Source organism: Solanum pennellii, chromosome 1, assembly GCF_001406875.1.
Source record: "Solanum pennellii chromosome 1, SPENNV200".
NCBI classification, from domain to species: Eukaryota; Viridiplantae; Streptophyta; class Magnoliopsida; order Solanales; family Solanaceae; genus Solanum; species Solanum pennellii.
In genome coordinates, this window is record NC_028637.1 from 104,786,233 (window position 1) to 104,810,597 (window position 24,365).

Below are 24,365 nucleotides of genomic sequence, written 5' to 3' on the forward strand. Positions count from 1 at the left end.
CAGAAGAATTAGTCATGCTTTAAACTCTAGCTTCTCCCCCACTCCCATAATTTGATCCCTACCTCAAGAGCAATAGAGAAAACGTGACATTAACTCCACCACTATTACTTCTAAAACAGGCTACAACTGCACTATACAGAAGAACGATAGCCGTCTGTTTACTCAACTAGACCTACATCTAAAGACACTTCTATGAATCCCATTCTAGATCAAGCTAGAAGGAAAAAGTTCATCAAGCCTGAGAAGACTATGCTCTGCTGATATGTTGGACAGTTTTATGATTTATGTGAAGATGCAGAAGTTATCTATGTAAAGTAATTTAACTTAAATTAGGAATAAAAACATGGGGATTATCACTTGTGACTTGTCAAGGTTTGCTTCAGTAAATGTGTTGAATGAAAATGGTTGTAGATTAATACCTGTTTTATTGGTGCCCATCCAGGATGACTCAAATAAGATTTGGTTTCATGGAACTGTACAAGGCTGCATCAAACTTGGAAGAAATTTTATTTGAGTTCCATGGCTTAATTTCCCGTTTGTGCTAAAGAGCCCCCTTTACAAGAATTGACTCCAGAAATTTGAACTCAATATTGTAAGATCCTCAGGTTTTTTGTGAGAATGCTCATCCTACAGCTTAATTAAGATGATGATTGCAAACTAAGAAGGCTTCTATACACTCCCTTTTTCTGAATGCTTCAAGACACTAGTAATGCACTACCCTGCAAACTATAACATAAAGGTGACACAACTATAGCATATTGCCGAAATTCGATCAGTGAACCCAACTATGCTGTCAAACCAATCGAAATAGGAAAAAAAAAACTGAAAATGCAAAACCTGTCCATATAAAAATTTAACATTAGGATCATTTTAAAAGTATTCATGAACATGTTTCTATTGTTAAAAGGACCGACAGTTCCTACATGCACTGCATAAAAATCGCCCACAATTAAGCACGTGAAACATTAAGAACCTCCAAAACCCTGTGAAAGCGGGAAGTTGGACAAGATATACTAATTCATCAGACATCTCTTTTTGTCAGCCAATTCAAACTGAGAAGAACATTGAGATTTAAGTCCAGACACGAGACTACAGTAGGGTCAACTTTGAAAGATCAGAAATTAACTACTCTCATACAAGTTTACTTTAGTTAACTCAACCTTAAGCCCGAAGAGAAAATTGAATATCACCATACGGCTATACAAGCAAGTTGCTGCATTTGGCTAACTGAATCTTAGGTCGGGAGTTGAGTGCAAGTACAGGGAAAATTTTTCAAAAGTTCTCAGTTCACCTATGAGGAATAAAAATAGAAGGAAAAGAAGTCTAGCTGATGTCATTAGGAAATTCATCTGCAAGGCTAAAGGCAAATCTAAAATTATCAGACAGATAAAATAGATAGCAAAGGATGATCAGAAAAGAAGATTTTACCTTTTGGGACATCTATGCTATTTCAGAAGGACCAATAGCAAGAAGGACATCTATACACTAAGGTTGCAAATGCTCACGTTACATAATAAAAGCATTGCACACAACTTATGATAAGAACATATACATGCTCAATGCAATGCATCTAAAAGTATAAAAGTGGATGTATATGCTTGGAAGCACAAGCGAGAAGAATTAATGCACATATAAATAGGCATCATCCATCACATAAATGAAAGGCACCAAAAAGAAAAGCGTAAAACTATGAATGTTCCAATGTTTCAAGATCAAGTGGAATTTTCATTCAACGTACTGTGTGCATTTGCAACCTTAAAATGACAAGTAAAATTTACTATGATACTCAAAAAGTGCTACTTTAGCTATAAAAGTATGTTTAACAGCAACCAGCAGCGGTGGTTACATTCGAGGAATAAGGAAAATTGATTTCAGTATGAAACTCATTACTTACAGCATCTGTTTACGTTACAGAACTTTCTTTACTAATATAAACTCAACATTACTAATGCCGCATTTTAGTTACCTTTTCATCAAAGGTTACGCAAAAGTTTAGCATCACGTGTTCTATAACTAATATAGGCACAACTATTTCAGAAATTTATATGGAGTATAATGTGAAACAATAAAAAACAGCACTTCCATTAAAATAAAGGAAAGAAGAACCTTCATTTGAGCATGAGGATTCTATCTCGATGATATAAGGAACTACTTGAGCACTTGAAAAGAGGAAACTTCATTTGCCGGATAAGGGAATGTTGCGTGTGCTTTCTAGTTAAGGTTGAAAGATTCCCTAGAACGAGTATGCATGGGATATTATGATACGTGATCAGTTTGGTAACAGGGAGCTAGTGTTACTAATTTGAACATTAGGGAAACCAGCAGGGAATACAAGGCGACAATGCCTTGAGATGGGAGTAATAAAAAAATTAGAGGAAATAAGATTAAAGGATACAGGAGTCGCGAGCAAGAGAAATTAGGTTTTCTACCCAACGCAGTCTTTTTCAACCAAACATAGCTTTTCAATAAAACCAGTGTATTCCTCGTGATTATACATTGTATGTACCAAAAATCTCTACCAATCACTGGACACAAACCACCAGCTGTCATCCTACCACTGCTCATCCTTTCAATGCTAAGGCAGAGGACCAGTCACGAAGACCTAAGTAGTTGACATGATGATGCCCTTGAATTCATGTTCAAAAAGAGCACACAACAATAATACATTGACCTTTCAGTGGACCTAAACTCCACTTAAACCACCCAATCTAATCCACATGGAGGAAATCTGGGAATTCAAATTTGGACTTGACAAATATCCTACACTCCAAGAGGCTCAACTCACAATTATAGGGCCATCTGAAGTACATTTTCAGCCAATCAGTTTTGTTCTTCTCCGCCAAAAATTACAAAACAAACTTATTGCACATTATAGTTGCATGATATGCTAACCACCTAACTACATTGAGAAAAACTAGCAACATTTTATGATCGGCCTCCTGACCAACACAATAATCAAGATTATGAAGGAACCAGATAATCAAGCAATATCCGCAAGTACTTGCTTCAACATTTTATTTTATTTTTTGATAAAGTAAAGTTGAAGTACTTGCTTCAACATTTGTGACAGCGTAAAGGTTATCCACTAGTTTTAGACTTTTAGTTGCTTAATATGGTTAATAATGAATTTCCTTTCAGTTATGCATATATCATCGTTGCTTTTTGTAAAATATATCACCTCCTTTGGGTCAGAAAGTTTTTCATATTTAATATAGGATTTCAAGATAATCTAGCTACCCAATGGATGCAAATATAGTAATAGATGATAGGCAAATTATATGTTCAACATTACAAACTAGAAGAGAATGATGATTTACCTGATCAAGCATTAATACCATGATGTGGAACATGGGACAATAAATCTATAGAAAAAAAATTAAATCACATCAGTAGCTATGCAGAGACATGTCCATGATTACAAAAACAACAAAACTATCCTAATTCCCTAAGACGTAGAATGTGCCTAAACTCATTTGTTTCCAAGACTTCTCCTATAAAGAGCATAAAAATTGACAGACTTAGTCGAAGTTCAAGATTGTAGAAGGTTATTTAAAGAAAAGGCGGGATGTTTCAGCTTCTTTAAGTTTCTTTTGGTTCAACATGAATTAGCAAATTAATAGCCACCGCAGTATCAAGCACGAGAATGCAATGTATTGAACCACCACCCAAAATACCTCCTAAGTACACTAAATTTCAAAATTAACAACAACAAAACACACCATATAATCCCACAATTGGAGTCTCCGCCTTATCCCTACCTTGTAAAGGTAGAGAGGCTATTCCAGATGGATCCTCGGCGCAAGTAAAGTATATCAAAAAACAGGCGTGTGATAAATTTCATAATCAGATTATCTATAACCTATGTACTCATACGAAAGAAAAGAAAAAACACAGCTAATAAAGCTCCATAACAATTAAGAATCATTAAAAAGCTATTCAAGATAAAGCAGTGAATTTCATATTAAAGAAACCGGACAAGTAGCTATATGAACAAAAGAATCAAAACCAATTACAACTATCTTGATCTATTGAAGAACAACTAGCATCACCAAAAAAAAAAAAAATCAAGACAGCCAGAAAGAAAAAGATTATTAACATGACATGTATCAAGAAATTCAGAAAATTAAGAAAACTGAATGTTCAAGAAATTCAAAGTTCAAGATTGTAGAAGGGTTAGCAAAGAAAAAGGTGGAAACATGTTTTATCTTCTTTAAGTTTTTTTTAGTTCAACTTGAATTAACAAGAGAATCAATAGCCATCACACCACAGTATCGAGCACAAGAATGCAATGTATCGAACGACTGCCTAAAATAACTCCAAAGCACATTAAATTTCAAAATACACCTTGGGTCTCAGCCGATAGACCCTCGCTTAAGTAAAGCATATCAAAAACACAAGTGCGTAAAAAATTCACAAAGAGAGAATCTAATAACCTAGGTATAGTCATACGGAAAGAAGAAGAAAAAACAACTAATAAAGCTACATAGCAATTAAGAATCACTAAAAAGCTATGAGTTTCATATTAAAGAAAACGGACTAATAGCTATAAGAACAAAAGAATCAATTACTACTACTTTCTTGATCTATTGAAAAACAACTTGCATCGCCAAAAAGATTCCAAAACAAGCCCAGAAAGAAGAAGAATTGTTAACATGACATGAAACAAAAAATTCAGAAAAATCAAAGAAAACTGAATCAACAACAATGAAGATGAAAAGATCGACGGTACGTTAAGAATGCATGTAATTTAGTAGAACAATGTGATGGGAGAGAGAAGAGAAAGTTGAAGAAAACAGACAAATAGCGAAGCAAAGAATGTATCCCCCATTACATACAGTGATTTGGTAGAACAATGGAGGAGGAGGAGGAGAGAGAAGAAAATATCTGAAGGTTCAATGAATTTAAAATATTCTATAAAAGAAGGCTTACTTATCAACAAAATAGACAAATTTTTTATAAGCATATCAATACAGGGACTCTTTTGTCATTGTAACATATTTTTATACCCCCTGAGTTGTGACCCGGCGTCTACTAATTCGGTTCAGATCCTCTTGAAATGCCCAACACTCGATCATTACCCTATTGAATTGGTATTTTAAAGTTTAATTTTGATATTTTATAATATAATTATCGTTTTGATATTTTATAATTTGATTTTTATATTTTATGGTATAATTATAACTGTTTGATTAATTTGAATTGTTTTCACCAAATGAAAGAATAAGATTTTGTGGCATCTCATTTATTACTGAAATTAATATATTTATTTTATTAATTACTTTTATAAAATGAAGAAAAGATAAATATTTTATTTTTTTCATAAAAGATTATATCATTAAAAAGTTTTAAAATGTTTTTGAGATACCTAAATATAAAGGCTGAGAAGATAAAGCATAAAACTTTTACAAAATGAAGAAAAAGATAAATATTTTGTCTTTTAAAAACATGTCATACCGTTGAAAAGTTGTAAAACGCTTCACATATATCTAAATATAAATAGATGAGAATATAAGGCATAAAACGCATTCACCAAATTTGATTTATGAGTAAACTTTTGTGTCATCTCATTTATTATTGAAATTACTACATTACCCCTTACGTGTAATTTTATTTGTCCACTATTTTTAGAATATATTTATTTATTTTATTTATTATTTTTATAATAAAAAAAAAGATAAATATTTTATCTTTTAAAAAAATGTCATATTGTTGAAAACTTGAAAAACACTTCTCATATACTTAAATACAAAGAGCTGAGAAGATAAGGTATAAAACGAGATCAACAAAGGCGTTTTATGAGTAACTTTTGTATCATCTCATTTATTGTTTAAATTACTATTTTCCCCTTCTGTTAATTTTATTTGTCCACAATTATAAAAATATATTTATTCATGTCATCAATTAATTTTATTTATAAAAGAGATTATACATAAGTACCCCCTCAACCTATTTTTGAAATCTCAGAGACACACTTATACTATACTAAGATCTTATTACTCTCTGAACTTATTTTATTAATAAATTTCTACCCTTTTCGCTCTACGTGGCACTATCTTGTGGGCTCAACGGTAGTTGACTTTTTTTTTTCAAATTAGTGTCACGTAAGCTGAAATAGGTAAAAAATTACTTATAAAATAAGTTTAAGAGGACAATAGGACCTTAGTATAGTATAAGTGTGTCTCTGAAATTTTGGAAATAGGTTGAGGGTGTACTTGTGCATTTTCCCTTTATAAAATGAAGAAAAAAATAAATATTTTATCTTTTACAAAAACGTCTTGTCGTTTAAATCTTGAAAAACATTTCTCAAATACCTAATAGAAAGAGCTGAAAAGATAAGATTTAAAACACGTTCACCAAAAGCTATTTATGAGTATACTTTTGTATAATTTCATATATTGTTGAAATTACTATATTACCCCTTTCTGTTTAATTTTATTTGTCCACTATTTTCAAAATATGTTTATTTATTTTATTTATTACTTTTATAAAATGAAGAAAAGAAAAATATATTATTTTTTTAAAAATGTCATATTGTTGAAAAGTTGAAAAACGCTTCTAAGATACCTAAATAGTAAATACAAAGAGTTAAGAAGATAAGTCATATAACACGCTCACCAAATGTGATTTACGAGTAAACTTTTGTGTCATCTCATTGATTGTTAAATTACTATATTACTCCTAATGTTTAATTTTATTTGTCCACTATTTTTAAAATATATTTATTTATTTAATTTATTAGTTTAATAATATGAAAAAAAGATAAATATTGTATCTTTTTAAAAAATGTAATATCGTTGAGAAGTTGAAAAACACTTATGAGATATCTAAATACAAAGAGTTGAGAAGATAAGTGATATAACACGTTTACCAAATGCGATTTATGAGTAAATTTTTGTGTCATCTCATTGATTGTTGAAATTACTATATTACCCCTTCCGTTTAATTTTATTTGTTCACTATTTTTAAAATATATTTATTTATTTAATTTATTACTTTAATAATATGAATAAAAGATAAGTATTGTATCTTTTAAGAAAATGTAATATCATTGAGAAGTTGAACACTTCTAAAATACCTAAATATAAAGAGCTGAGAAGATAAGACATAAAAAGCGTTCACCAAATGCGATTATGAGAAAACTTTTGTGTCATCTCATTTATTGTTGAAATTATTATATTACCCTTTCTATTTAATTTTATTTGTCCAGTATTTAAAAAATATATTTGTATATTTCATTTACTATTTTTTATAAAATGAAGAAAATATAAATATTTTATCTCTTAAAAAATGTCATATCGTTGGAAACTCGAAAAACACTTCTCAAATACATAAATACAAAGAACTGAGAATATAAGACATAAAACGCAATCACCAAATTTCTTTTATGAGTAAAATTTTGTGTCATCTCATTTATTGTTGAAATTATTATATTGCTCATTTTGTTTAATTTTATTTGTCTGTTACTTTAAAAATATATTTATTTATATCATTTATTACTTTTATAAAATGAAGAAAAGATCAATACTTGTTCTTTTATAAAATGTCATATTGTTGAAAACCTGAAAAATTGTTTCTTAGATACCTAAATACAAAGAGTTGAGAAGATATGACATAAAACGCATTTACCAATTTATTTTTGTGTCATCTTATTTGTTGCTGAATTACTACATTACCCCTTCAGTTTGGTTTTATTTGTCATCTATTTTAAGAATATATTTATTTCATTTATTACTTTTATAATATGAAGAAAAGATAAATATTTTATCTTTTAAAAAAATGTCATACCGCTGAAAACTTAAAAAACACTTCTCAAATACCTAAATACAAAGAGCTGAGAAGATAAAACATAAAACGCGTTTATTAAACGCGAATTATGAGTATTTTTGTATCATCTCATTTATTGTTGAAATAACTATATTATCCTTTCCGTTTAATTTTTTTGTACACTATTTTAAATATTTATTTATTTATTTCATTTATTACTTTTTTAAAATGAAGATAAAAATTGTCCTTTAGTCGGCAGACAACCATATTGACAAAGAGCTGCTTGGACTATATATTGGAAATATATTAGTATATAAAAATTTTAAACACTTCATTATAATTAATACCATGTAATCTAAAATTAATTAAATTATTTTATTATACAAATTTACATAATTATTTTTATGGTTGCTTATCATCCATCAGCAACCATTTGACGTTATGTAATTTGAATATTAGGGCAATCAATAAAATGTTTTTTAATATAAAATATAAAAGGAACTAATAGTCTGTTTGGCTCAGCTTAAAAGCTTGTCAAACTGACTTAAAAGCTGATTTTTGACTTATTTAGCTGTTTGACAATACTCAAAATAACTTATTTTAAGTTAAAAAAAACTTATTTTAAGCCAAAAGTTAAAAGCTGGGGTAGGGGTGTTTTTTTTTTAGCTTATAAGTTGTTTTAAGTTGACCACATTTTTACCTTTTTGCCCATAATATTTTTATACAATCTTCAAATTACCCACATAACCCTAACATTTCTTTCTTCCATTTTTCCCTTTTCACGTGTGGATGATAGACAATTACTATTACTAATGAATGAAAACAAAATAAATCTTAAATCTTTCAAGTAATCTATTCAAATTATATATTATTAAAATGTTAAATAAGTTGCACATATAACTTAAACAAAAATTTATATTCCTCTTATAAATAATTTGTGACAATAAAGAAATATGTGAATGATAGAATATTATTATTACCTATTGATGAAACTAAAATAAAATCTTAGATCGTTCTTTGATCTATTCAAATTATGTATCTTTAAAATCTATAATTAGTTTATATTCCTCTTATAAATAATTTGTGATGAGAAAGAAATATGAGAATAATAGCAAAATATAATTAGTTATGACTGTAAAATATAAATTAATTATCTTTTATTATGTTAACAACTTTTAAGGGTATTTCAGACATTTTGATTTAAAAAGCTGTTTATCAGCACTTATTTGCCAAACACATCAACAACTAACTTCAACACTTTTATCCAAACGCATAACTGCTTATTTTAAAAATAAGTTTCAGCACTTTCAAAAGTACTTTTTTAAAGCTGTTTTTATTAAGTTCATCCAAACGGACCCTAAAACTATTCACGGAGACTATTTAAATCTACTTTAATTTAAAAAATGCAAACCATTTTGATAATTTTCTCATCCCGGCTTCACTTCTGTTCGCGTCGTCGCTGGAAAACAACGCAGGCCTCTTTTGCGGGCTCAGTCTAAATTCGCCGCACTTACGACGGCGTAATGTCTCTGTCAATTTTCCGGTTCCGGAGTTATTCTGTACCATCGCCGTTAATCCGGTGCTTCAGGTCACAAGCAGCATTGAAAGCACTGGCTAAAGCATCTGAAGACAAAATCCCAAATCTCATCCTCTATAATTATCCTTCATTTTCCGGAGCTTTTGCCGCGCTTTTCACTCACCTCTATCATTCTCATCTCAACCTACCTTACCTCGTCTTGCCTTTCTCTTCCGTCGAACCCTTCAGGTACGTTTTCTTTTTCAATTCTTCACAGTAGAAAACTGCGACATAGGAGGTTTGATGTAATATAGTTTCACTAGGATGAATCCAAATACTACCTGATAGAGACAAACAGTGGATTCATGTAGACTCTTAACTATTTTGGATGGTCATGGACTATTAGTTGATTGATTAAGCCAAGATGTTAGGTTACCTATTCAAAGAAGAAAAGAATTCGTAATATTTATCCTTTAGTCTTTTGTATTCTCTATTCAGCTCGTGTCTGGCATTGAACATGGATTAATCTTTTCCCCTTTGTAATTTACTTGATAGAGTTGAAGATTTGTGTATTGACGGGCTGCAGAATTGCTACTTCCTTGATTTTGTTGGTCCAAAAGGATTTGCGGAGGAGCTTACTCGGCGGACTTCATGCCAGTAAGTTTTTCTTTTTTTAAAAATATAAATAAACATAAATTTCCTCATATGCTGGTTTTGTTAATGATTCTGGAAGTTGGGGACGGGCTATGAATTGATTTTTAAAATTAAATTAGGATAGTAGGGTTTGATCACCGGAAGTCTGCTCTATCCAAGATCCCTTTGAATCAAAGCTCTGGTGGGAGTCTCACATTTCATGTTAACCTCGAGAAAACTAGTTCAGTTGCTGTTTATGAACATTTCTCTTCTAGGCTTTCAGAGGTTGGATCCAATAAGGTGCAGTCTATTGAATTTGTCATTGGCAATACTTGTTTTTAAGCTAGACTGTTATTCAAAGCGACTGTCCTTAAAGTGCTGATGTATGTGTGTTTTTAATGCGCAGACGGATGCTATCAGCTTGCTAAATTCTACTTTTCAAGATCGAGTTGAAAATGTTCTAAAATATATAGATGATGGAGATCTTCACAGGTGGAGTTTGCCTGATATTAGGGCCTTTGGAATTGGAATTAACCAGTGGCGTTCAAAATTGAACTGCATCACTAATCCACATATGTATGAACAGGTTTGCAGTTATTTTTTGCTTTTCTCTTAGGGGTGAGATGTGGTGGTTATGAAAGACTGGAGATAATAAAGTATGCATTTGATGCTGTGTAGTTCTTCCATTTTATTGTGCTGAAGGAAGGGTCATGTTGCATTCCTTTTAACATAAAATGTTTCCCTTCAGTAGAGTATAACTAACATTTTTACCCTTAAAACAGCTAATGGGGATCCACACCGGTGATTTAATTGCTACTGGAAACTCCCATATTTCAAAGAGACTGGCTGCGGCACACAAGTTGCTGGATAAGTTTTTCAAAATTCGGCTGGGGAGAGGACTTTATGGTGAATGCTTGGTAAAGAAGAATAATCTTTTATGACGTTATCTTTTGAATTGGCAACTTACTTCATTACACTCAAAAATACTATGTAGTCTCTGAGAGCTGAATGTATGTCAGTATTTAAAGTATTTAGTTTCAGATGCTCGGTAACATTTCCTACAATAGTCTGCTTGACTTGTTTTCAATCTTATATAGGTTTTCCATATACCAGGCTATTCATGCTTAACCAACATTACTCTATTTCGGTTATAATTGTAATTTTTGTTTCCCTTTCTCAAGATAGTTAGATGAAGTATTTAAATTCTGTTGTATCTTTTAGGGGGTTAGAGCTGATGGCGATCCAGACTTAAGTGATGAAATTGGCAAGGAACTAAGCAAGAAAAGCGCTTCAGTTGGACTCAGGTTTTTACGTTCATTTATCTATTCCTTCTTAACGTTTGGCATGTTGTTCACTATCGAACCAGAAAGATCATAAGCTTCATGATCCAGATTCATGACTAGTTTTATACTAAAAGAGCATATTTAGGTTATAGTAGCTTTTACCACAATTTAGTACATGTAACTGCTGCATTTACTTTGAATCTATTATACCCCAGGCCTATAGGAGCAGTCATATACCTTCAGCGGAAGAATCTCAAGATGTGTCTGAGGACTGTAGATGCTGCTACTGATACTTCAGAAGTTGCCAAGGTCTGCATCATGATTCACTTCTCTTGGTAGTTATTTACTTGTTTATTTCTCTTCGCCTCAAAGATATTCCTCACCACTAAAGCTCCTTGAAATTATGCTGCCAACTATTCTTGTCCTGTTCACCCTCCTACAAAGAAACAGAGACTCATGCTCTTTACATTTTGTACCGACAAAGACTTTGCTTCTTTAAACATGCAGGCATATGGTGGAGGTGGTTCTCCTTGTTCTAGCTCATTTATAATTCGGATGGATGAGTATAACCAGTGGCGCTCAGTGCATTCATCCTAAGTGGGGTACAATATGAATTCCCATTCTCTTCATAGTTAAGCCAACTCATATAAGAATAACTGAATTCCTTTTAAATTTTTATGTGAGATATATGTATTCTCGAAGTAATCATTTTGCTTAGGCAACTAAGAGGTAGTATATACTTAAAATGGCATCAAGGCAATGCAGACGTGCAAAAAGACAAAATGTACATCAAGAAAGGAGCAAGAAGAGGGATGAGATCTTGGAGGGACCATTAGTAGTAAGTTTAAAGGAAATCATTCTTCTTTTTTCAATTGGAAGTTGACTAGAAGAGTTTGAATAGTCTGTAATTTAGTGAAATTGAATTGTCATGCTTGTCTTGTTCTCCTTTTTAGTCCGTTTTAAATAGAATACCTTTTACCTTTTTTGGCTACTCTTTGATTTAACTTTCCACGTGACATGGTTAAGATCACAAGGCTAAATGACATTTTGATACATTGTACATATTTTTAGTTTAAGACACAAGATTCAAAAGTCTCTTTACTTTCTTAAAATCCATGTCATGTCTTAACCGGACAAACAAATGAAAACAAAGGGAGGATTGCCAATGTGAGAAATATTGGAGAAAATATTATTGAATTGCGTATCTAAATTGTTACATGAAGACCCTATTTATAGACACTACATTGGAAACCTTTTCCAACTAGGATTCCTATTCTTATTCCTATGTTAAGGAATTTTTCTCGATACACGTTCTGTTAGATTGGAGATAATTGTCAGTTGTAGTACTCATATAGAGTTCATTGTATTAATGTTCATAGTTATAACAAGTAAAAAAGGGAAGAGCCTGAACATGAAGTAAGACAGTGACAGTTGTAGGGATAGATAATGGTGTGGGGTGGTGCAGTTTTATGCGGAGAGGTGTGAGTTGAAGTCTTTGTGGGTTTGCCCCGCAACCGCCTGCTGCGTTTGTCATCCCTGCCTCACATGCAAGTATTCCCGTGTTTGTGCACGTTTCAGTTTTCCTCTCGCTCCATCAGACTGATGGATGCATAATTGCTTTCAGTCTCGTAGAACATCTTCGCAGATTGCAACTGCGTGACCTTCTTTTACTATAACCAACATTGGGCAAGATGGACTGCAAACAATTTTAATTCTTCCATGGAAAATGTGATTGCAGTTGAATACGGTAGAATTGTAGAAGTAGTTAACAGTCTTCTTTTACAAGAATGTTTGTCATTATTTACAAGAGAGAATTTAGGTGGGAGCAATATGCAGCAAATCCAGATCTAGGTGTGTAACTTCTGAATACTACTTGAGAGAATATAGAGATTCTTTTTGGCCCTTAAATACATATAATTTATACTGAATATATCCACTTATCTAGCTGGACACCCATCAACAGCTATGCCTTTGGCTGTTGGACAAGTTGCCAATTTACAGTGTTCCCCGTTGGTACCCCACCAAGTCACTCCTTTATTCTCCATTCCTAATGAGAAATATAGAAGGACTGCCATGAAAGCTACTCCTGCATCCAACGCTGCGGATAGAATGTAGTTGTATCTCTGCCACCATTGTTTTCGGTATCGGAAGATGAAGAAGTTGAAAATTGTGCCGACAATGACCCATGCATTGTAGTTCAATGGTGTTGCTGGTGGCATGGCACCTGTTGCTCCCAGAAGGACTGGAAGGTTGATCAGGGGAATCCATGATTGTGTTGGAAACATTTTATGCAAGAGCCACACTATTACAGGTCCTATTGCTCCTCCAAGGAAGAACCAGTTCATGGAGCTGTAGTTTCCAAGAGTTCCAAAAATCCTTTTTGGTCCGACTAAACCCCAGATAACTGATGCATCGAAAAAAACACGATCTCCTGGGCATGTCCATGGACTGTCTGGTGGAAGGAGATCATCTTGACATATGTTCTCGATGGAGTTTAGCAGCCACCACGCCACAGATATGTTGATAGTTCCGGAAATTATTGTTCCTAAAAACTGGAATTTAACCAAACAAGAATGAAATATATTCTTCTATTCTGGAATTTACTGTTGTTTGGAACATTAATAAATTCTAGTTGCTGGAAAAAATTGACCAAGTTAAATAACGTGTCTCAGTACTTCCTGATGAAAGATAAATTGCTAAATTCTTGTGTACAGTATGTTGATAGATTATGAAATCCTAACTCTCCATATTTACTTGTTTTTCTTGTATGCTCAAGTTTATTCTACCCTATATAGCTGCTTTTAATAAGCATTGCACTCATAATTTAGCATTCATCAGATTGTGGACAACTATCTACATACATATAGAGGTAAATGCGTTTTGGTGCTTTCCGTGTTTTCTTTTTGTAAAAAAAAAAATTAATGGGAGGAGATTGGGCTTTGTAGTGATGGGTTTTGAAATGCTAACTCAGTTCATTGAATTGATGTTCTATTCTATACATCTTTGGTGATTTAATGTCTGCATTCATGTCATTTATATCTTGGCACATAAAACATGTTTTCTCTCTGAATTAAGGCACTGGTGACTATTCTGGATGTCTTAAAGACATGAAGAAGCTTCTTCATGGTGGACTTGTGGTCTCTATACCTAGCAAATTGTTGTTGCTAATCTTTGTTCTAGAAGCTCCAAGTTCATCACTGCTGTATTTTCCAACTTTTCGGCAGAAATGATAAAGTAATATACCTGAACCAAGAACATTGATCGAGGGGGGATCTTCATATAGTGACCCAATTTGAAGTCGCTGAGGAAAGAGACAGCCTGTGACATACTCATGTACCCATAGACTTTGAAGCACACATTGGCTATTGGTCGTCCTGGTAGTATTATTCCCATGACATATTCAGTGATTATGTTCAAGCCTGGGGTCTGCAAATTAGCATCAGAAATAAGAAGCTTGGAAAAAACTCTATTGAAATAACAAGCGTGATTATCTTGGATTTGTTCTTGTAATAAATCCAACCAGTTTAAGGTATCAGACATCGACTTTGGGGCTTGCATATTGGTATGTTAAACAAAGAGTGAATTTTAGTCGTTTCGTAATACTTAGAGCTCCCAATAATAGTACATTAAGATCTCTTTTGAAGCTCGATGGTAATAGCTTATATTTTGGCCGGAAAAAAAGTTCAAGCATGCTAATTTATCTTATAGGCAAAACATGCTTGTGGTGCTAAATGCAAGTGTAAATGTGTATGCTTTATCACCTGGTTTGTTGTAGCTGTTATGATGCTGATTGGAAGTGTGAAGATAAAAGCAATAGCACTTGCAAAAAGAAGCCCCCACCATGGCATCTGGACTTGGTTATTCAAGAAAATGCAGAGGATTAGGGAGATTGCTAGTGTCACCAGAAGCAATGCATTAAACCACCATGAAGGTATGTCTTTGTATTTCCTCATTAGTCTTGTATGAATATCCTCCTTTCCCTTGTATGAAGCTCGGAATCTTTCATATATTTCCCTACATATTGCAAGTGGACAATAAAGACAATCCTTGACCACCATCGTTGTAGCTTATTAATAAGCAATTCTTGAACTTATTCATAGTTCTACTTAAATTGTGGAAACTTTGGTCTTTGCTGCTAAAGAGCTCTATATATGTAGCAATTGAGTTGTCAAAAATTTGAAAAGCTGTAAAATTAATTCACACATTATTAATTTTGGGATGATAAGATTGTTAATCCATTAAATTTTTTTGAAAAGCATAGTTTTTCTCAACTTCGACTCTAGATTGTAAAACACAAGGAGCAATTTGACAAAATAGTAGTACTTTGGCTTGATAAGTAGTGTGTTTTACCTTCCATAGAACAATGCCACATGTGTAAGTGTAGATGCTATAGTAGCAAAACCAAAACCATAAGTGAGAGCAAAGAACATGCTTAGATGTATCCGCCCTTGCTCCTCATACTTCCCAATATCTAGCTCAAACTTGTCATTCACAATGGCTGATATATCGTACTTCTGACCTTGTGATGTGAATAAGTGCGATGAGAAAATGGGAAATTTGGAAGCACCATACAAGTCAAATCCCCAATATGCTATTGGGATCACCATGTATATTATCAACATGTACCCTGCAAAGATGTTGACAATGGCAAAGAAAGGGCAGATGAGGGGGCTGAACAAGAAGGATGCCACAGCAGACCAATCTAGAGTTACAGCTCCAAGTCCAAGGCCCCTCATGCCTGATCCAATTTGCTGAGCCGTCACTGATTTGGAGAATGCCCAGCAGATCCATGAAATGCTCGTGAGTGTGGAGAATAGATATCCTGGTACCAAATACCAGCAAAAGCTGCATATCAACGCAATGAGGAAAAATTTTGCTCTTGACATGCGCCGGTCATCTTTCTCATGCAAGGCCCTACAAAGATAAATGTGTTATGAGTTGCTGCATCTTTGACCCGTTTGAATTAGAAAATTACTGTGAAACAGTTTACTTGTTCTATACAAGCACAGCTGGAGGGAAAAGCCTTTCAACAATTGCATAATCTGAAATGAATGAGAAAATTTGATACAAAGAAACATATGGTGAGGATTCATATAGTTTGCTGCAACTTGTTTTTGATTTAGGTATCGTTGTTGTTGAATAGAACCTCACAAAACTATTTTGGGTTAACTTGGATTTGTGACTCTTTAGAGTTTAGACTGTAAATGTCTGGTACAGGACCTCGTAGGAAGAGGATGAAAGGAAGACAGAATACTAAGACATCTTCTTCAGCTATGTGTCACCATAAATAGTATTCCTTCATTTTAATTTATATGTCATACTTTTCTTTTTGGTATGTTACAAAGGAATGTCACCTTCCTATATTTAGCAAGTTTTAGATTTCAGCATTCACTTATACCCCTGAACTAGTAACTGTATATATACACGTGTTTATGAGAACTCAGTTTGCAAATAATCCATTTTACAAGAAGAAAGACTTCTTGTTTCTTTGCATGATATTTTTATCAGGAAAATGAATTGAGCTGTGATTGTGCAGATGGTTGACTGGTATTCATGATTGAGGTAGGATCTTGATAACACCACAGTCTGGTAATCAGCATGCAGACTATATCTGAATTGTTGGTTGGTGCTCAGCAGTCAGCCTCTTCGTAAGCGGTGAAGTTTAAGGGAGGTTTTCAAATGACTATTGCAAATTGTCATTATGGATACGTAGTTTGTAAACCAAACACATTGCAAAAGAGGTTAGTCTACTAACGAGTAACAATCAACTGCTAAATGCTATCAACGTAAAAATGTGAATTCTCTTTGACGTGCCTCACCCCTTTTACTGAGTAGCAGGAGTTCTCTTAAGTCATATCTTATAGTATTACGCTACTTGTGTTATAAGAATTAAAGTTATAGCAGACCCAGAAGAACTTGATTAAATTATTCTAGTAATGCTCATCTTACATATATATATATTATATAAACCCATCATTTCCAGAAAAAGCAAAACTTTGGGGTTCCGAATCCTACTCCTGACTTGATCCGGGACCCGGAACCTGACTCATGGTTATAGTATTTTCAAATATGGTGTCATATAGTATTTTTGAAAATTATACCTAAATACTTTAGGAACAGTATTTTATCTGTTATAAAATCAAGCTCATAAGAATATAATCATAAAGAGAAGAAGACAAGAGAAGTAGATAGAAGAAGAGGAATTTTCTTCTTATTCAAGTGTATGTAAGTCTCATCTGTATATCATACAATAGTGAATGAACAATCCTATTTATAGAGTGAGAAATCACTCCAAAAGTCACCATATTAAGTATCATAATAAATAGATACATTCTTATTCAAAAAGGTTCATGAACCTAGTGAATATGGATGGTTGTTCATGTACCAACTTTATGGACTATTCACTCATTCAATGGATTTATAACATTATCATTATTAACCCAACACTTGTAGATATTTTATCATTATAAATCTGGGTGGCAGCTGTCAAAGAATCGATTTAACATTTTAACTTATACCCATCTCATCTCCCCAAGTAAATAAAATATATATACAATCATCAATTTGTTTAAACTTGATAGTTGCATTATTTTTATTAACAATAAATATGGACAGAACGTGGTCGAATATAGGTAGCACATGGTATACCAAAACCTAGAATGTGGGAAGTTTTCAATCTATTTTGTATTTATAGCATTTTGGAGTTATGGCCAAATGGTAAGACAAAGGACTGCAAATCTATCTATTTCCTATTATGAGTACTAGATAAACCATTTAAATTTGGACAGATCTAAGAAATTTTGAATTGAGTTATTAATTCGTAGAGAATTATTTATTACTCCTATAAAATATTTTGGTCAATTAGTTTACAAAATATGTTTAAAAAAAATAATCGAGGTGTACGTTATATATATAAAATAATGGTAAAATAAACGAATTATAAGAAATTTGAGGGATTACCGGAAAAGTGAGACCTGAACCAAAGTAGCAGGCCACCACATATGGGCGGGCTCTACTACGTACTTCCTTAAAAGCCCAGCCCATCCATATCCCAGAACCTGTATTTACATACAAAAATAATTATAAATTGTATTCAAATTAGTCATTTACACCTGCAATATTTTGTATAAAAGATGTATGTTTATTGACTATTTCTTTACTCTGCAGTTATTTATGCCAATTTCATTCACTCTTTTAAGTTTTATCCACTAATTTAGTGCATGTAAATGGCTCCACTTCCTATTCGATATGCGTTCTTAACAGAAAAAATTATATAAATACATAATTTAAAATATCATAATTTTTTTTAAAAATGACAAAATTTCCTTTTGGATATATCCCTATTTCCCTTCGATATACATCCATCATTCCTAACGTTAAAGTAATGTATCATTTGCAATATATCGTACGACCAATGATTGTATTAAAAAACAATGAAAATTTTGATATTTTGGTATTTGAAGAAATTTTCGGAATAATGGTTTAATTAGCCCTAAAGGTATGATATCTCTGGACAGTATACTCTTTAATATGGAAAAGAAGTAGCAAGTAACATTTTGAAAAATTTAAACGAAGTTGCAAAATTGTTTATGGAAGCATTAAAAAAAATAATTAAAAAATCACAAAACGATATTCAAGCATCTTCTTGCTCGCATCACTTCAATGAGATCAAAAAACGAAACTTATACAAAAACGACAAAAGTATTTTAGTTGTATAAAAAAGGAATTTACATTCCCAAATGATACTCGCATTTAACTTGCATTTTTAGTAGTACAATCTTTTATGAACATTACGTAAAAATGTAGAGAAGATGAAGATGAAGCTTTGTTTTTACCTGAGTGGTAATAATAAGAATCCAACCAGCCAAAAATGAAATATTCCTGCGGTAAAAAGCTTTGATAATAGTCACTATTCCAACGGCATAAGCTGAACCGTTCCCAAAAGCACTTCCAGCATTAGCAAATATAGAAATGAGAACATGTTCCTTTATATTAAACGGGCCCGGATTCAGCGAAAACAATCTCGGCCCGAAGCCCGGTAACCGGAACTTCGTGGCCGGGAGAATCGTAGCTAAGAAATGACCGATGGGAAGAGTAGCCACTTGGACTGTGATTTGTGTTATAACTAACGGCTCTGTTCGATAAGAGAAAAATTGGTTCAGAAAAGAGAGCAAACAACAAGAGAAAAGGCCTAAAAACCACATTCTAAATGTCCATACGGGTAGGGTCGGGTCATCGGTGTTGGTTACCGTTAACCGGACTTCTTCAATCGGTGAAACATCATCGGAGTTCATAGCTCCGGCGAGAGATTCTGGCTGGTAAGTTCCCATTATGTGAGTTAAAGAGAGTACAAAGGCTAACGCAAGTATTATGGTCCTATTTAATGCATGGGGCATCAATTTTAATTTTTAATTTTATTTGAACAATATGGGCTACAACAAGTTGACTTACCATATTCAACACTAAAATTCAGGGCAACTTGGTCGAGTTAGGACAAGTAGAGTGTGAATTAATGACGAAATTAATATCATATTTGTTTATTTTTACTTGTTCAATATTAACTTCTCAGAACATTAATCAAAAATCAAGATTCAAATTGTAAAGTAATTAAGTACTCCTATTTTGTTTGGTCAAATTTAAATAGATAGTGTTATTACGAGATTGATATTAGTGAAATGTGACAAGTATAGAAAAAAAATGCCTACCAAACAAAGGAGAGAAAAAAGAGGACAGTTTTTTTCTGTTTATAGAATGGGCATTCGATAAACTGCTAAAGAGATAGACAATGACATGTTTTGGTAAATGGTCTCTATACTATTATTGTTAGCAGGACAACAATATATACTAGACTGTACATACTTTTCCTAGTTCACCGGGAAATATGGGGTTTCAAATTTGACACTGTCTATTTGAGGAATCACCTATTCAATCAACTCGATCTATATTAGTTAACTGTACTTTTTAATCAAGTTATTATCATGCTTATACATATATATATATATTTAGATAAGTAATTTGATTGTATAATTATTATTGTTATTGCCCATAGAACTTAATGTAAACTCAAACACTTGTATAGGAAGCATCCTTAACCTTGCAGGTTGGAGAGTTATTCTAATAATATTACTAGCTATTGGCATGATTTGTTTCTATATTTTTACTTAATGATAGCATGTTTTAAGGGATCTGTTATGATTAATTATATGTAAGTCTCCTTGATTATGTATAGTTTATCTGCTAATTGAGGAAACCTCAAGCCTCGTTTTTCCCAAATGAGTTGTAAAATCTTAATGATGCAAGTTTCATTTGACTTGGTCATTTCATTATTTTTCTTTTAGGTCTGGTAAATCCATGTATCAAGCCCATTGTTTACATTTTTGTTAATAGATCTGAATAATAAGTAGTACTTATGAATCGTGTTGAGTATTTCCTTGCCTTAAATTTGAAATAGGAGGTAAAACGTATATGTAATACTATTTTTTTTTGAACTTTACTTGTGTAATTAAACTAGCTAAATACATTTTTATTGTGTATTTCCTTCTTCTTTGCCCTTTCTTCTCCAGGTGTTTTACTATATAAGAAAGGAGAATAGAACACGTCCGCTTTTGCTGCCTGCTTATTCCCCTTGTGCTCTTTATTAAAAAAATGCATACAACCACTTCTTTATCCAATTAAAAAAGGGAAAAAATCTATTATACGGTGCTTCTTCTTCATTCCATTAAAAAATATGAAATTCACTTAATATGTGTAATATACAATTACTTAATCTGTATGCATATACAATTCGGCTCTCTCTCTCTCTCTCTCTTGTGCTCTCTCGCTCGCCTCTCTCCTCCCTCTCCCAATATCGATCGCCTCTCTTTTCCCTCTCCCAATCTCGCTTGTCATATATACAAATGCGTAATATACAATTATTTGACCGATATACATATATAATTCACTCTCTGCCCAATCCCACTCGCCTCTCTCCTCCCTCTCCCAGTATCGCTCGCCTCTCGCCTCCCTCTCCCAATCTCGCTAGCCATATATACAAATGCGTAATATACAATTATTTGACCGATATACATATATAATTCACTCTCTCCCACTCTCTGCCCAATCTCGCTCGCCTCTCGCCTCCCTCTCCCAATATCGCTTGCTTCTCGCCTCCCTATCCCAATCTTGGTCGCCTCTCACCTCCCTCTCCCAATCTCGATCGCCTCTCTCCCTCTCCCAATCTAGCTTGGCATATATACAAATACATACGTATAATATACAATTATTTAACCGATATACATATACAGTTCACTTCTCTCCCACTCTTTGCCCTCTCTCACTAGCCTCTCTCCTTTCTCTCCCGTCTCGCTCGCCTCTCTCCTCCCTTAACATGTAGTTATGAATTTTAGTTATCAAACTATAGCTATGGAGAATAAATAGGCTACTTTTGAGTAACTATATATAAAATTATTCAATAAACATTACGAATTTCAAATAAGAGCAACTTACAAAAATGACTATATTTATAGGGCTATTAAAGTTCAATAGCTATAAGTATGGTATTTATAAAAAAAAATGACTATAGTTTAAATCTTTTTCTAGCTATATTATTGTATATGTTTTTTTATTTTTCTATTTATACATTGATACACTTTTAATTACAATGAACTAAATAAGGAAACTGTATTAATTGTACGAATTTAAATTAGTATCTTTATAGATAAAATTTAAAGTGTTAATATATCAAGGATAGAAGTACTTATAAAAACTTAATGTATTAATATATTAAACAAGATAATGTATAACAATTTAGCATATTAACACGATGATTTGAAAAATAATATTGTTGTTAAAGAAGAAATGAATACACTAATATGGTATACATATGAATACATTATTGTTAAACAAAAGATGAATATATTTGACAATACATAAACAAAAAGCAAAAGTGTGCTAGTATTCAGTTGGGAAAATAAATAAATAAAAATCAACAAACGTCGATTTCTTTTTTGTCAAGTTTTTCTTATAATACTTGAGGCTTGGTGTTGACTCATGTATTTTTTTTTATCAAAAATAATACTAAAGTATCTACTATACTTATATTGCATAATTAACCTTTCAAATTTGATAGATTACCTATGTATCCAAATATACTTGTATTCAGAAATCACCATCTCATCTTGTATATAATATTAGAATACAAATATCTATGTATATAACTATTATACTATATACAAATTTGACAATCACACAAACCTCAATCTATTTTTGTTCGTGTTCTTCTTGTACTACTTTCTTTTTATAACTATAGTCATTGTAATGTAGAAATAAGTCAATCAAAAGCCTATATAAATAGCTGCAACATATATGTATACAAATATGATCTTCATAAAAAGAGGAGAAAATCCATTAAGTGATATCTGATGAGTTCAAGTTACAAAACTTGCTCCTAAAATCATCAAAAAGATCTTAAATTGAAAGAAATTTGGGAGAAACATACCAAAAATTTTGTGATATAAGAAGATTGATGCAAGAGAAAGTATTAATGAGAGTAAACATGGGAAATTAATCACATAAAACATGCGTAGGTGTATAATAATAACTTTTCTATTTAATATTAATAACTTTTCTAATTATTTATATATATAATTGACTTTGTTATTTATTGTGTAATTATATCCATATCACAAAATAAATAAATTATAGCTATTTATTTTAAATATATATTAATATTTGCCATATTTTGTAGTTTTTCCTTCAAATAATGATGCTTGGGCCGTGTTTTTTTTCTAATTTCTATATATGTCATATCACAAAAAAAAATAATTCTAGCTATTTATTTTAAATATATATTAATATTTGCCATATTTTATAGTTTTTCCTTCAAATAATGATGATTGGGCCGTGTTTTTTTCTAATTTCTATATTATGTATATCGTTTAATTAATGGTTAATTTGCAAACTGGAACATTTAATTATGAAGCAAAAACAATGAATTGTGCCTATATAGGAGATCGTTGAAATTAAACATATTCTGATTCTTTTGGAAACAAAGTTTTATTTCACAAGTTAAGTATCTCAATTTATCGAGTCCGAAACTCAAAGGGTAGAAAATATTAACAAAAATTCCAAAACGGTATATAAAATTTTATATACCGTTTTGGAATTTTTGTTAATATTTTCTACCCTTTGAGTTTCGGACTCTCAATTTATCTATGTTATTATATTGTAATGCAAAGAAATTTTTTCGAGGATAAATTATCTTTAAAAAAATGATCTCGCACACTTTCACCGTTAATAATTGCACGAATTAATATGCCTTAAATAACATTCTTTTAATATTATGCATGACACTTTTTGTTTATCCTTGTAACTAGCATTAATTTTAGGAAAAATTGTATATAAATGCAAACTAATAATCTAAAATAAATGGAGTAGCTAGGGTTTGATTTAATTGTGCTCCATAACAAATGTTTGCAAAAAATTGTCAGGCGCCTCTCTCCCAAATATCTCGCTCGCCACTCTCCTTCAATCTCTCGCTTGCTTCCTCATTTTTTATACAAACACAAATGTATAAAAATTGTTTCCAATTGTATAAAGCAGAGAAAATTATATAAAAACATGTATTTTTGTTCCCCCTCTCTCCCCTCTTCCAGATTTCGCTCGCTACTCTCCCCCCTGGCCTTACTCACTTATACAAACAGAAGCGAAATGTATAAATTGTGTTTCTGTTTGTATAAAGCGTGAGAAAATTGTATATACACGTGCAATTACATATATTTTTGTCCTATACACTTATAATTATACAATAGAAATACTCCCCTGCTCAGTTTTGCCTTTCTCTCTTTCTCGTTTTATACAATTTTCAAATTGTATCTAATTTCTCTCTTTCTCGTTTTATACAATTCGATTCAATTGTATATTCCTTGTCAAGTCTCTTTGTCTTTCTCTCTTTCTCATTTTATACAAATTCAAATTGTATATAATCGTTCTATACACTTATAGTAATACAATTCATTTTATACACTTCATTTTTATACAGTTCTCTGCTCAAGTGTCTTTCTCTTTTTTGTTTTTTACATTTCGTTTTATACAATTTGCTTCAACTGTATATGTATAGCGAATTATGCAGTTTCTATATTTGATATGGAACGCAATTATATAAATTTTGCTATAGCATACAATTATAATTT

The 24,365-nt window shown here is 32.1% G+C and overlaps 2 protein-coding genes across 19 annotated transcripts; one reads left to right on the forward strand and one right to left on the reverse strand.

Annotated features, from left to right (window-relative positions):
• The first annotated feature begins 9,170 nt into the window (after positions 1-9,170).
• LOC107008224 lies at positions 9,171-17,133 on the forward strand. 18 transcript variants are annotated; one of them, XM_027918631.1, is made up of 12 exons: positions 9,171-9,529; positions 9,836-9,937; positions 10,054-10,213; positions 10,320-10,499; positions 10,696-10,830; positions 11,135-11,217; positions 11,412-11,505; positions 11,704-11,798; positions 11,953-12,034; positions 14,272-15,127; positions 15,733-16,277; positions 16,733-17,133. In XM_027918631.1, the coding sequence occupies exons 1-8, from the start codon at positions 9,288-9,290 to the stop codon at positions 11,791-11,793; spliced, it is 1,086 nt and encodes a 361-aa protein (XP_027774432.1). In that variant the 5' UTR covers positions 9,171-9,287; the 3' UTR covers positions 11,794-11,798; positions 11,953-12,034; positions 14,272-15,127; positions 15,733-16,277; positions 16,733-17,133. The 18 variants fall into 18 exon arrangements, with proteins under 18 accessions (XP_027774432.1, XP_027774437.1, XP_027774433.1 ...); XM_027918636.1 differs by having other exon boundaries at positions 14,421-15,127; XM_027918632.1 differs by having other exon boundaries at positions 11,962-12,034.
• LOC107008225 (oligopeptide transporter 4) lies at positions 13,045-19,526 on the reverse strand. Its single transcript, XM_015207164.1, has 6 exons — positions 19,032-19,526; positions 18,157-18,254; positions 15,547-16,110; positions 14,958-15,210; positions 14,440-14,622; positions 13,045-13,748 (listed from the first exon to the last, which is right to left on the reverse strand). Exons 1-6 carry the CDS (start codon positions 19,524-19,526, stop codon positions 13,134-13,136), a joined length of 2,208 nt encoding a protein of 735 aa, XP_015062650.1. The 3' UTR covers positions 13,045-13,133.
• Positions 19,527-24,365: the final 4,839 nt, after the last annotated feature.